Raw genomic sequence first — 15,358 nt, 5'->3', positions numbered from 1 at the left:
AACCCCGCAATTCGAGCGGGAGAAGTCGCTGTTGCCAGTGCCCGGCAAAGCGGTCTCCCACCGGGGACCCACGAGCTCCTGGTGTCACCATCCACCGGAGTCAGGTCGAAGCCGCGCGCCACCGCAGCTCTCCACGCTCCGAACTCCTCACACTCCGAAGCTGGCCAGCTCTACGATGGTAGGTCCACAGCTCTGCCGGCTCTGTGACTTGAGCCCCCAGGTCGTTCCGCTCCACGGTGCTAGGCCCCAACGACAACGGAGACCCGACAGGGAAAACGTCGGGTCTCCGTGCAGGGAAGAGATTTAAAAGTTTCCCCCACCCACCCTCCACACACATACACATTTAAAAGCCCACTACAAACTATACCCTCAACGGAACAAAAAACAAAAACACACAGACTGCAGAGGCTGCTGCGACGCCGGTCGCGCCGCCCACCCACACATATCTATCCAGTGTGAGGTTAAATATTAAAATAAACACAAATAAACTAGAATGTGCAGTAAAAACCTCTTCAAATTTACATAAAAAGTCATGCAGCCCGATTAAGTAAAGCTAATAATGAATATGGTTTTGCTTATTAATCCATTAAGCAAAATAAATAATTGCAATAGGGCGGCACAGTTAAGCTGCAGCCTCGCAGTGGCAGAGACCTGGGTTCGATCTTGACCTTGGGTGCTGTTTGTGCGAAGTTTACACATTCTCCCTGTAACTGCATGATTTCCTCCATTGCTCTGGTTTCCTCTCAATTTATTGTATGGACACATGTGCATCCTCTTCCAACAGCAATACCTACAATGCTTCATCAGTTAATACTTTGTGAAGCTTATCTCAATGCAGATTGTGCTTGGATGATAAACGTATTGAATAAGCTCCGAATCCGTACAAGGTGATATAAAACTGGTATAGATTGTCAACATTCAGAGTAAAAAACAAAAGCTATAAATTCTACCTGATCTGTTGTTCTTCCTAAGCTGGTCTCCTTCTTTATGGCCTGTTCCTTGCTGAGGTTTGTCATCATGGACTTGTCACCCAAAAGACTCTTTGCTCCTTTGCTATTAAGCAATCGAGACAAACATGATATGAAAAGTTACAAGACGTTGTGATGGCCATGCACTATTTTATGTTAAAACTTAACTCAGATGAATCTGAGTGTTATAAAATAAATTGTTTGACTAGATTTCCACTGGTTTTAAGGCCATACATCTCCTTGCTATGAAACTGTCCCAAAGCTCCTGGTTGCCTGATACAAAGACTATTTGCCAAACACGAACCCAAAGTTAAATTTAACCTCATAGGTTAGATCTGTCTAGCTTTCAGAAGGGACAAATCTTTCTAACGTTGTATTCTTGCCCAGACTTGCTAAGACTAATTTGTAGCACACTTATCATCACTGGGTGACATCTCACCATTACATTCGCAACATCAATTAAAGATGGCCAGAAATATTGGCCTTACAGTGATGACTTTATCCCATAATAAATGAAATGGATCTACAATTGTGAAGTTGTGCTGTCAACCAATACCTTAAGATTCAGATTCAGATTCAATTTTAATTGTCATTGTCAGTGTACAGTACAGAGACAACGAAATGCATTTAGCATCTCCCTTGAAGAGCGACATAGCAAACGATTTGAATAAAAAAATAATAAGTGTCCGGAGGGGGGTGGTGATTGGCAGTCACCGAGGTACGTTGTTGAGTAGAGTGACAGCCGCCAGAAAGAAGCTGTTCCTCGACCTGCTGGTTCGGCAACGGAGAGACCTGTAGCGCCTCCCGGATGGTAGGAGGGTAAACAGTCCATGGTTGGGGTGAGAGCAGTCCTTGGCAATGCTGAGCGCCCTCCGCAGACAGCGCTTGCTTTGGACAGACTCAATGGAGGGGAGCGTGGAACCGGTGATGCGTTGGGCAATTTTCACCACCCTCTGCAATGCCTTCCGGTCGGAGACAGAGCAGTTCCCATACCATACTGTTATGCAGTTGGTAAGGATGCTCTCGATGGTGCAGCGGTAGAAGTTCACCAGGATCTGAGGAGACAGATGGACCTTCTTCAGTCTCCTCAGGAAGAAGAGACGCTGATGAGCCTTCTTGATCAGAGTAGAGGTATTGTGGGTCCAAGAGAGGTCATCGGAGATGTTAACGAGCATGAATAATGATTAGTAAAGTTTATGTTGCTTCTTTAAATGACAAATTCAAAACTCATTAATTAACTAATTAATCGCACATTCCTGGTATGGTAGTCAACGAGTTATTTTAACCATCAAAATCAGATCACTAATATTATGAATATTATAATCAAAGGTAGTTTAAGGTAATCAAAGGTAGTCAATGTAGTCATAGATAGTGTTAGTGTAGTCGAAGGTAGTCGAACGTGGTTGTCTTCACTCTCCACTATTCGATGTCCAATTTTCCAGAGAGCATCGGCGAGCAAATCGCTAGTCTTCAACATTGTCGAAGGAGGACGAAGGAGATTGAAGGAGGTCTTCTACTTAGTCGAAGGAGGTCTTCTACATATTCGTAGGAAGTTCTCTACATAGTCGAAGGAGGTCGTAGGAGGTGTTCTACTTCGGTGATACAACAATGATACTTTTTTAAACTCACCTAAACTCTTCTAAACTCGCACAGTAGGTCCCCGCAGTGGGACAGGCCCTTTGGAATGTTCTTGAAATGTTAGCTGGGGAGCTCAGGAGAGCTCGGGAGAGCTTGCAGGAAGTCTGGGAGGTCAGGGGATCGCGGAAGCTCGGGGTAGGTCGGCGGAGCTCGGGAGAGCTCAGGAGGAATGGGAGAGGTGGGGGGGGGGGGGGGGGGGGGGGGGGGGGGGACGTCACTCGGCAGGCAAGCAGAGTTTGTGACCTCATCAGCGAAAGACAGCAGTTTTCAAATTCAAAGTTCAAATGAGGCAATTTCAGAGTTCACGGGATAAATGTCTACAGGAATATGTAAACATTTTACACAGATATTTTGGATAACAGAAAACAGGAGGGGGGGGGGGGGGGGGGGGAGGGGGGGGGGGGGATTCAATAGGAACCCGAGGGGTAGCTTTTCCACACAAAGTGTGGTGGGAAAAAGTAGTGGTAAGTTGGTCTTTGTAATTTGGTCATTGTAAGGAGTGGTGTGATAGAATGAGCTGCCAGACGAGGTCGTTAAGGCAGGTACTATCTCAATGTTTGAGAAACTTTTAGATGGGTACATGGATACCACAGGTTTGGAGGGATATGGGCATGCTATATGGGCACACTTGCACGCAGGTGGGATTGGTGTGGATTAGACATATTGGCCGGTATGGGCAAGGTGGGCTGAAGGGCCTGCTTCTACGCTGTATGCTTCTATGAATCTATGACTGCTGCCAAGAACACTAAGGCTGCAATGACCTGCAGCAGTCAACCCATTCATGGATATAACGGCTTCAATGCATTTTTGAGCTTGTTGAAACAAGCATGGTTTGCGTTTGAGTTAGTGCAGGCTTACAGGGAGAAGAGTGACTCATTTCAAACATTTCACACCATCCCTGGCAGCTGATAACTAGTGTAAGAAAGAACTGCAGATGTTGGTTTATACCGAAGATAGACACAAAATGCTGGAGTAACTCAGCAGGTCAGGCAGCATCTCTGCAGAAAAGGTACAGGTGCAGTTTCAGGTCGGAACCCTTCTTCAGACTGGGTTGTTTTCTTCTCCAGTCTGAAGAAGGGTTCCGACCCGAAACATCGCCTATTCCTTTTCTCCGGAGATGCTGCTGCACCCCCTGGGTTACTCCAGCATCTAGTGTCAATCGTTGAAACCTATCTCTGAAGCAGCAAAACAACAGAGGTGCCAGCCTTGGGTAGGTTTAGCCCTCAGTCACGTACCTGATCTCCAGCATTTTTAACTGTAGCTCAGGCTGAACACCCAACCCATGCTCCGCATCTCCAGCACCAGCCACAGCCACTATATCTATATCTATATCTTATCCATTCACTAATAGCAAATCAGATCAACGTCCAACTTACCAGCTATCAAACATGGACATGAACTCAAGATATTTTACATTCCCATGGTGATCAAGTGGTATCCTGCTCTTTAGATAATTCATTTCTTCATCAGTCATGTTAATGCCAAACCTTGCATGATAGAGACATATCAGATAATATAATTATTATTACACTGCATTACTAATATACGATGCAATTTTAACCTCTTTGCAAAGGTCCATTTCTGTAAAACACACAAACAGTGCTATGTATTTACAAGCAACCTGCATTACACAAGCACAGATATCCTACCACATTGATTATTTATCCTGCTTTGGAATAATGGGTTAACATAATAACTCATCCCCTGTTGGGCGATCAACAATATTTCAGAAACTTTGCCATATCTTAGAGATAGTTTTTTTCTGTGGGAGACGGAAAAGAGGGAAAATTGGAAATTTCTGGAACTACCCCCAGTTTCCCAAGCTCCGAGACAGGTTATTGAACCTATACACATGGCCCCTACCCACCTGTATATGGATTTGATCAAATTATAAGTAGAGAATTCCTCCTAGGTGATGAATCCCAGCTGACAAGTTAGCAAGCTGTTTCATCCACAATACAGGGAAGGTAATTTTATTAAATATCCAGCCTTCAAAATATTTGGTTAATACTAAAGATGGGAAATATATTCTTATTTGCATAATTATTGGCCTTTATAATTTGATTTCCACAATAATTCGGAGTGAAATTTTAAGCAACAAAATAAAACCAATTGCTGCTTCAGACTGTATGCAATATTGCAGTTTACAATACAGGTTGTAGTGCACAGTGGGGCAGCAAGGTGGCCCAGTGGTAGAGCTGCTGCCTTACAGCTCCAGACACCCGGGTTCAATCCTGACTATGGGCACTGTCTGTACATAATCAGTATGTTCTCCCTGTGGCCGTGTGGGTTTTCTCTGGGTGCTCGAGTTTCCTCCTACATCCCAAAGACGTGTGGGTTTGTACATTAATCGGCTCCTGTCAATTGGCCCAAGGTAGAACTAGTGTACGGATTACTGCTGGTCACAGACTCAGTGGGCCGAACCACACTGTATTGCTAATATAAACATATCTTTATATTGCAAACCTAATGTCACAGGTCATCAATATTATGTCTAGAATCTTAGTAAAGATTGTAATGAATGTTCATGAGTTGATATTATTTACCTGCTGTTTAAGACTGCCCAGAACGCCTGCTGACTAATTACATCTAGTTTCTTGTCGTCGATTTTACTGCAAAGTAAGATAATAAATATGGATTTATAAAATGCCTGTGATATTCTATTACATGAGCCCGTGAAGAGATTTGATATCACGTGACGTGTGTGGCAGGCTTTAAGTCAGAAAGTTGTAATCAAAACATTATGCTGCATTAGCAGAATTATGCACAGAGGACCTGCCTTGTGCATGAGTGTTAAACCAGCCTTGTCTGGCAATGTAGAGAGATGAAATAATAATAATACCTAGATGATGTTCAAAGAAGAGCAGGGAAATCTGTACTGTACCTGCCAACGGCATTTCATGGCAAATTCCAGGAAAATAGATTAACTGATCATTTAACTCATTACACAATTTACGATCTTGATACAGGTAAATTGCCTGCAATATCAACAACTGTGATCCTACTTGGAAAATAATTAATTAACAGTGAAACAATTTGAGATCTCCTGAAGATGTTATTGATATTACATAAGCTATTATATTTTCTTATCGGTCTGTGATCATTATTGGAGGTATAACACTAAAAATGGGACTTACTGAAAAATCCCCAAAAGGGAAAGGAATTCATAATGCAGAAGATTCATTAGCCTTGCTTCCAAAGCAGTTACTGAGGACTGAGAACCAAGGCTACTCAGTTTGTTAAATCTGTGTGGACAAATAGAGAATTACTAAAACATCAAAGAAAGAAGCAGTGAATTGTGGATGCAGCCCAGACCATCACACAAACCAACCTCCCTTCCATTAATGCCATTTATGCCTCACGCTGCCTCAGCAAGGCCAGCAGCATAATCAAGGATGAGTTGCACTCTGGCCACTCCCTCTTCTCCCCTCTCCCATCGGACAAAATGTATAGAAGTGTGAAAATGCACAAATCCAGATTCAGGGACAGTTTCTTCCCAGCTGTAATCAGGCAACTGAACTATCCTACCACAACCATAGAGCAGTCCTCAACTATAAATTACCTCATTGGTGACCATCGGACTATATTTGATCGGACTTACTGGCTTTACCATGCACTAAACGTTATTCCCTTATCATGCATCTGTACACTGTAAATGGTTTGATTGTCATCATGTATTGTCTTTCTGCCGCCTGGTTAGCATGCAACAAAGCTTGTCACAGTACCTTGGTACACGTGACAATAAACTAAACTGAATTCAGAAATAGACACAAAGTACTGGATAGGTGACCTTTTGGGTCAGGGCCCTTGCTCAGACTCAAACAGAACTCATCCTGCAATCATTTCATAGGGATTACAGTGTAAAGGCACTGTATCATTTCTGTGGTCAAATAATCACTGCAGCGTCCAGGATGTGTTAAAGAGACAATGCCCAGAACGATTCAAATGAAAGGACGTATCTATGTTGGCCTGGCTCTTCATTTATCTCACCTGTGATTTTCATCACTGATAATCCTGTGAGGGATTCCGTTTTCACTTCTGTCTTGGAAATTGTGAAGGAATTCGATATAATTTATTTTTAGTGCATCTTCGGGGAGGCCACAACGCACAAGGAAAATATTTAATTGGTCATCTTTTAGGCGTAGGTCAAACTCTTTCAGGACACGCAAAAAGTTTTCTCTGGTTACCTTGATGGAAAATAACATTAATTACATTGGGAACAATGTCAGGAGTTTACAGAATTATAACAACTGTTCCAGCTGCTACGGTCAGGCAAACGCCTCCGTTGCCATGCTGTGAGAACGGAGAGGTTGAGAAGGAGTTTCTTCCCAGAGGTCATTCGGACTGTAAACTCCTATCTCATCAGGGACTAACTTTACTGAACCTTTTTCCTTCCACCCACAATATTTAACATGTAAAAGAATATGCGACTCTGTTTGTAGTTTGTTTGGTTGTTTGTTTGTTTGTCTTTTTGCACAAAGTCCGCGAGCATTGCCACTTTTCATTTCACTGCACATCTCGTATGTGTATGTGACGAATAAACTTGACTTGACTTGACATTACAAAAACTTTATCCTTTCAGTCTCAACTGGATTCCAACCAAGCTTTGTTTAAATCTCCCTTGCTTTACTACTATACATATTTTATTTCCAAAACTGGGCTTCTTTTAAATTACATGGAAAGTTTATTAAAGATCATAGTAATACTGCTTGTAAATGATCTCATTGCGTATTTTAACAAAGGTCAGATGCATTTAAACAAATGAATAAACTTTTCCCAGCATTTTCTTCAAAAAGATAGAGCCTTTTTATTTGTCTCCATTCTATAATACTATGAACCAATGCTATTAAGTCCACATTCTGTTCTAATGTTACATGGAATTTGGTTATGACCTTTTGGCACATTCCCAATGAGCTGAAAGGAACCCAAACAAAAGCAAACTTGTTTTCTACATAAGAGCACTGAAGTTTATTTACCCCTCCTCATCATCATTGACGTACATATTTCCTTTTGAATAGAACACTATCACAAAGACAGAGAGAAATATAAATTTGAACGAGAACAAAGAATAACTTTGAGCAATTAGTGTAGTATTACCTTTGTTAATTTCAAAAATGCCTGTGAACATAAAGTTACCTTTCCAGAATTGTCTTGATCATAGTGCCAGAAATCAGTCATCATGCTCTTGAAACCTTCTCTAAATTTTTCCTTCAACCAGTTTTCAATGTCCAATGTCAGTTTTCTTTCCTTTTCTGCTTTTGTTCGGTTTCTTCCTGCGAATCCTGCATTTGAATGTGTAAAATTATTGATTACTAGAAAATAAAACCCAGCTTGTAATGATATTAAAATCCCCAGTACAAATGGAAATTCATCTAAACCATGTTTACCTATAATATAAACTGCCACCATTTAAAACAATGGTAAAACTATTCAAAATCTTGTAAATGCACTTAGCAACATATGTTGGACAAAAGTTGGACAGAAAATTACCAACGCAAACTTTATTTATTGTTTGACTGTACATTAACCATGCAGAACTCTCATATTCTTCAAGTTCATATTCTTAACTGTACATTCAAACAAAATGACTCAAAACTTTTCATTAGGTTTAAAATATTATAATATTCATCTTATTAATATTAACGAATCCTTACAGGGAAGAGTTTTCTCCATTTGTCTGATAGAAATGGAGGATAGGCGAGTTGAAACGGAAAAGGTCTGGTTATGCTATTGTTGTTGTTATGCTGTAATTTTGCTGAGGACTTAAAACTGGACAGAGGAGATATTTACTTGAAAGCTACAGGAACCTCATCTGTGTAGACTATCAGTGTCTGATAATGCAACTGTTTTTCTGAGCTGGCGATGCTTAAGAAAACCTCACAGCAATCATCCAAAAGCATAAGTATACCCAAAGCCATCTTAAGAAGAAATGACTAGTTTTAGAGATACAGCATGGAAACAGGACCTTCCACCCAATGAGTCCATGCCGACCATCAATCAGCCGTTCACTCGAGTTCAATGTTATTGAACATTCTCATCCGCTCCCTGCACACTAGGGGCAAATTTTACAGAGGCTCATACACACCAGCACATCTTTGGAAAGTGGAGGAAATGGGGTCACAGGGAGAACATGCAAACTCCACACAGACAGCACCCAAAGTCAGGGTCAAAACCGGGTCACTGGCGCTGTGAGGCAGAAGCTCTTCCAGCTGCTCCACTGTGCCGCCCAGGTCTCTGGATAAACAATGGCCAACTTGAACTTTATCACTCTTTATCACTGATTATAAAACAGCTTCCCTCTTGTCCCATACTGGAGCTGGCAAAATGTCATGGCTCATGCGCACCTGCCTCTTAATGAGTCAAAGTGGACTCTGTGCCAGCATTATTGTGTGCCCAGCTACGCCCCATCAGACAGCTGTCTGATAATTAACACCATTCCCCTGGTAGCATGAAGGATAGAATATACCCATACGTACTGGGCTGATCTTCTGATAACCTGAATCTTTTTGTCTTGCCAAGAGCTGACGGGATTTTGGTCCATCCTTCATCTTGATCACCTTTAGTCTGGAAGCCCAATACTTTCATTAAGATGTCAGCTTTAACAATTCCAGTGTCATTTGAGTCATACCTGAAGAAAACACAAGTGTTTGTCTGCAGAGTCAAATGCAGCCTTGTATTCATATCACTTCAAACCTGAAGAAGTCCTGACCCAAGAAGTTAACTATCCATGTCCTCCAGAGATACTGCCTAACATACTGAGTTAATCACCGCTGAGTTACTCCAGCACTTTGTCTTCTACGCAAAACTCCAGCTTCTGCATTGTCTCAATTCCTTGTGTTTCCATTCTCCATTTACAATGTTGATAACTTCTTCAGGCCTGGAATCCTAATTGTTTATATATCATAAACTTGCTTATATGAGCAATAACAATTTCTGGCGACCCAAGAAACTGTAGCTGCTGGAATCCGAGCAAAACATAAAGTGCTGGAGAAACTCAGTGGCTCCAGCATCCGTGGAGCAGGGAATGGGCAGGTGACGTTTTGTGTCAGGACCCTTCTTCAGACTGACCTCAACAATGATGTCTGGTCTTTCATCACCAGGGAGTTAAATCACAATTAAATTGTCACTTGAAGCAAATTATAGCACCACTGTCATTTATAACACTCACTACCTTTTCAACAGTTTTCTGAATTCTTCTTGTTCCATTTCTATCCCTAGTTGATGCAAGGCTGTTTTAAATGAGGTTGGATGCATTCTGCCATTATCCATCTTTGAGAAAAGATCTCGCACTTCTATTGGTCTGGAATTAATAAAAATGGATGAGTTATATGAATGTAAAAAAAAAGATGAATTAATGAAAAATGAATGAATCTATACATCTGCAGATTTAATGTTAAATATTTTTTAAACAAATATAAGCACAAAATGGAGCATGAAGGTAAAGACAGGAAATTGAGGCAATTGGATACAAGTTTGAGCTTTCTTTGCTTGTGTTACATTAGTGTGCACCCATGTACAAACAGTAAGTCATATAGCGCAGGTATGATGTCATGACATTGGCATACATGTAATATTAGTAAACATGGTAAATGTTATTCATCTGCAACAAAGTGTACACACAGTCTTACTGGGAATATTATGGGCAGTGGTCACCACGTCTGCAAAACTAGCACATAACGAACGCCTCCTAAATAGTGCAACACGTGATGAGGGTAGTCAAAACAAGAAGTGCACCTCAGCCCCAATAAGAAAACTGTGGGTGGAAGAAATTATTTGAAGTATCTGCAGAACATTGCTGATCAATGACATTGACCATGGGACCTCAAATCACCACAGTCAAAGAAGAAAAAAGTAAATGTGGTTACTGAAGCCTTTCCACATCAAGACAATAAAACTACACAGGCAGCAACATGTTTTAAATACATAAGAGTAGTCTGTAGTACTTAGAGACACGGATAACAGGAGAACACCTGGGAGAATTAAACAATGTACAGAGCAGTCTTGTGTACATGTCCCTGTTTAGGCAATAAAACAAACATCTGGCGGCTTAGGGAAGGACATGGGCAACTACAGCACCTCATTGCATTTATGAAGGGAATGAAAATGTTTGTTACTAGTTCTATCATTCACAAAATAGTGGATTGTGGTATAAATGTGCAGGCACTGAATACTGATATAACAGAACATTAGAAGGCTATTCTATTGACAGAGATTGATTCTGAAACTCAGGTTCCAAAAAAATTGGGAATAGGTGACCAAGGGCAATAGCAGGCATTTGTGTTGGGATTGCATGCCTGTGACTAGTGGTGTTGGGACATTTGCTGTATGTAACACATGTAAATGATTTAGATGTGGAAGTTGGGGATGTGATCAGATGACCTGAATATTGGAGGATTGAATATTCACCAGGATGTTGCCTTGGTGAAGGTACTTCAGTTATGAGGAGAAACTGGAGAAGCTAGGTCTGTTTTGCAGCATCTCTGGAGGACATGGATAGGATGTGATTTAAGGTATGTGAAATGATGAGGTATATATAGGGTAGACTGCAGGAAACCTTACTCCATATCAGAGGTAGATAAAACCAGAGGGTAAATGGTAAGAGATTTAGAGGGAGTTGGAGGAAGACCATTTTCATCCAGAGAGTGGTGAGTACCTGGAATACGTTGCCTGAGATAGTGCTGGAAGCACAGTTGCTTACAAAATGTAAAGTGTATTTACAGTATACGAGTACTTGAATTGCCTCGGTATAGAAAGCTACACACTGCCTCGGCAAGGCCACCAGCATAATCTAGGACCAGTTTCACCCACTCACTTCCTATTCATCCCTCTCCCATCAGGCAAGAGGTAGAGAAGTTTGAAAATTCATATCTCCTGATTCAGGGACGGTTTGCTCCCAGCTGTTATTAGGCAACTGAACAATCCTCACACCTACTGGAAAGCTGTCCTGACCTCCCATCTACCTCATTGGCGTTCTTTGAACTACCTTTAATCGGACTTTATCTTACATTAAATGTTGTACCCTTTAACTGTACACTGTGGATACCTATGATTGCAATCATGTATCGTCTTTTGTTTGACTGGATAACACACAACAAAAAAGCTATTCACCTTTCCTTGGCATATGTGACAGTAATAAACTAAACTAACCAAGTCCTGGTAGAAAGGATTAATATGGATGGATGCCCACCGATCCTCATGGACATGTTGGGCCGAATGGCCTGTTTCCATGCTGTGTGACTCTGTGACTCACTTGCCACTCTGTTGATCCCAGTGAAAGCCAAGATGTTCCACTCACAAAAGAAATGGTGCAGAAAATGGAGAATGACATGAAGAATCAAATGAGAAACAGTCAACAATAGCGTGGGTACTTTAAAGGATTTATTTGGAATATGCAGCTTCTAAAACTGCATGCCACGGCATTTATTTGCGTGCGAGTGAAACGATGAGTGGATTCAATCCAAATTGTTAAACATGTCAAGTCTTATAAAATTGCAACCTCAAACGGAAATAGCAGTGAAGTTTGCCAAGGAATTTCTTCCATTAACATGTATAAACAAAACAGTATCTTATTGCCAAAGGGCAGCACCAATTGCTCCACTCCTGAAGATAGGTCAATACCACATGAGTGCAAGCAGTGGAGTTGGAGCTTCGGATGCAATCGTAGATATTTCACTGATCGGTTTGATTAAAGAATGAACATGCTGCATATGCCAGAAGAATGAGCATAATAACAACAAAATACAAATCATATCCCAGAATAACTAACTAGTTCTGAGCTACCAATGCACAGATGCTTACATATCATTACGGCTGATCCAGGTAGGGAAAAATAAACGTATGTAGCTTTCCTGCTACTTATGGAAATAGCAGGATGCAGCAAAGTTTCAAGATAAAATTGCAATTGAATAACTGGCTCAATGGAAATGAATATATAGAAAGAGCAGTGGAATTTGTCTATTATATAAGATACTTCCTGCAAAGAATTCAGTCATCAACCTAAAACAAAAAATGCAGGTAAAGTATAAATATATATAAAAATATGACATAAGTAAAAAGCACCTTGAACTGTAGTTGTACCCAAGGCTGACAAGAAAGATAAATTATGCAGCTACGATATATAGTGCTCCCGCAAACCAAGTGGTTTAATAACAAACTGTGCCCATTATAAATGTCCCAAAATCCTCACATAGTTAGATTGGTAGCACATATACATTCTAGTAAATGTAGATGAAATGAGTCAACATAACTTCATTAAAATTAGCATTAGGGCTTGTCCTTTAATATCACTGAAAAAACTGGCATATGGCATTAAGGCATCACTGAAAAACTTCTATTTAACTTCGGGCAGGGTCCTTCAGAAGGTGCCAACCAACAGACAAAAGAGAGACCACTTTGTAGTTATAACATCTAGATCTCTCTCCATTCTTGAAGATGTCGTAATAATGACATCTCCGAGTTTCCCTGGTAAATCCTCCTCTTGCCTGACAACGTTAAAAGGGTCTCGACCCGAAACGTCATCCATTCCTTCTCTCCAGAGATGCTGCCTGTCCGGCTGAGTTACTCCAGCTTTTTGTGTCTATCTTCAGTTTAAACCAGCATCTGTAGTTCCTTCTTACACAATGGTAGAACTTCAACAGGGATATTACCTGTTCCTGGGGCTTTGGCTTTTTGTTAGGATTTGGTCTTTCCAAATTATTATTGGACAACAATGGGGCTGAACCAAAAAAGCTGGTGTGGGATTGAATCATGGGCTGACATGTCAAGGACAGACACAACAAGCTGGAGTAACTCAGCCAGTCATGCAGAAAAGGAAGAAAAGGTCTGGAGAATAGGATTAGGTGACATTTCGGGTTGATACCCTTCTTCAGACTGAGAGTCAGGGGAGAGGGAACCAAGAGATATTAAAAGGTACATAGAACAAATTAATGCAAGAAATGCAAAAGGACAGGTCAAAGCCAGCAACAATGATCAAGGAAGGATGGAGTCCACAATGGTCCATTGTTGGCTGCGGGAAAGGTGATAACCAGTAACACAAACAGTGAAACAAGTACAACAACTAAGTTGGAGAAAGGACAAAGAGAGAGGGTATAAAAGGGTTACTTGAAGTTAGAGAAATCAATATTCAGGCAGCTGGGTTGCAAGCTCCCCAAGCAAAATATGAGGTGCTGTTCCTCCAATTTGCATCTATCCTCACTCGAACAGTGGAGGAGGCCAAGGACAGAAAGGTCAGTGTGGGAATGGGAAAGGGAGTTATAGTGTTTGGCAACCAGGCGATCACCTGGGCCAAGGCGGACTGAAGAAAAGTGTTAGAGCATAGTTGCAGCCCAGGAGTACTTCAATGTTTTTTTTCCCAGTGGAAGTCGACTGTCTCTGTGGTGTTGATTTTCCCTCATTTCTTGGCGCTCGGTCATTGGGGACCAGATACTTTGGCTGTGGATGGCCTTGGCAGCAACAAGGAGTCTATGAGTGTGTCAAGGATGCCAGGGCAATACTGGGCCTCCTAACCTCTTTCCATCTATTATCTATTGCTTAGATTCTAGGTTTTCTGCTGGAGCTCCAAATTCAGGAGCCTGTGAACCTGTTGGCTTGGTGGCACTTCAAGTTCAGGAACTCCTCAGGTTTGTCATTAATTAACTCCTGGATCTCCTGGAGTTCTCAATAAACACATCCTGGTTCTAATTGGTATCTCTTCACAGGTGCTAATAATGGTGGGCTTCCAGAAGTTCCCCCTGCTACTGATGCCCTATTGTTCCTATTAGCTGGGAGTCAACCGATTGTTCGAGAGGTGGTATCTAAGAGTTATCTTTGTGTAGTCCTTGCAAGTTTAGATGTATATTAACCAGATATTGGCAAAAATCTATAAGACTGTGTGTTGTGATTGCAGAATGAAACTACTAAAGACACCTCTAGGTTAGCTCAACCATTTCAGAGAGCCTACACGGATTTTATTTTCAAATTCATTCTAAATGTGCTGATACTAGTTTAGATTAGAGATACATCACAAAACAGGCCCTTCTGCTCACCGAGACCCCATGCTGACCATTGATCATCCATTCACATTAGTTCTATATTATCTCACTTTCTAACCCACTCCATACACACTAGGGGCAATTTGACAGAGGCCAATTAACCTACAAACCCGCAAGTTGTTGGGATGTGGGAGGAAACTGGAGCACTCGGAAGAAACCCATGGTCACAGGGAGAACGTGCAAACTCCACACAGACAGCACCCGAGGTGTGTGAGGCAGCATCTCTACCAGCTGCGCCACTGTGCCGCCCTAGATATGGGATTATGTATAAAAGGAATTGAGGAGCTGAGGTTGATTACTGCAACCCTCAGTACACCTGAACAATTGGTGTCAAATAATAGACCGCAATTTACGCCACATCAATGTGGCTGCTCCATGCAGTAGAATGGTATCTAGTGTTTATTCATTCTCCCATACCACCCAACCACTAGTGGGTGCTGTTGAAACGCCTGTACCTTTTTTTTTAAAGCTTGGAGGAGAAAAGTTTTTCAAGGGTTTTTCGAGTTTGAACATGAATTATCGCTTAGTAAACTCAGGAATCCTGGATTCAGGAATGTATCATTATATCACCCCAGCAGAATTGTTGTAACACAGCAGACCTTGAGCATTCCTGAGTGTATTTCACCCTCGTTCCAAGGAGGGGTAGGTCATTCATCAACTGAAGCAAATGCAAAGTCATGATTGGATCCCAGGCACTCAATGGGGGAGGCAAGGAATAGCAGC

The 15,358-nt window shown here is 41.5% G+C and overlaps 2 protein-coding genes across 2 annotated transcripts in view; both read right to left on the bottom strand.

The window, feature by feature from the left end:
• The window catches only part of prdx3 (peroxiredoxin 3), an 82,418-nt gene that overhangs the window by 14,581 nt on the left and 52,479 nt on the right, over positions 1 to 15,358 (bottom strand). The gene's annotated exons all lie outside the window — the stretch shown is intronic.
• Positions 1 to 15,358, bottom strand: part of LOC129704022 (EF-hand calcium-binding domain-containing protein 6-like) — a 33,274-nt gene that overhangs the window by 6,134 nt on the left and 11,782 nt on the right. The window contains exons 6-13 of the mRNA XM_055646843.1: positions 9,778 to 9,906; positions 9,083 to 9,234; positions 7,743 to 7,888; positions 6,597 to 6,793; positions 5,744 to 5,851; positions 5,153 to 5,218; positions 3,983 to 4,093; positions 951 to 1,053 (exon numbers count right to left, since the gene is read on the bottom strand). Of these exons, the coding sequence (XP_055502818.1) occupies positions 951 to 1,053; positions 3,983 to 4,093; positions 5,153 to 5,218; positions 5,744 to 5,851; positions 6,597 to 6,793; positions 7,743 to 7,888; positions 9,083 to 9,234; positions 9,778 to 9,906 (1,012 nt within the window). The remainder of the gene's footprint in view (positions 1 to 950; positions 1,054 to 3,982; positions 4,094 to 5,152; positions 5,219 to 5,743; positions 5,852 to 6,596; positions 6,794 to 7,742; positions 7,889 to 9,082; positions 9,235 to 9,777; positions 9,907 to 15,358) is intronic.

The sequence above is a fragment of the Leucoraja erinacea genome, chromosome 15 (genome assembly GCF_028641065.1).
Source record: "Leucoraja erinacea ecotype New England chromosome 15, Leri_hhj_1, whole genome shotgun sequence".
Taxonomy (NCBI): Eukaryota; Metazoa; Chordata; class Chondrichthyes; order Rajiformes; family Rajidae; genus Leucoraja; species Leucoraja erinaceus.
This window is presented reverse-complemented; position numbering and strand designations above follow the sequence as displayed.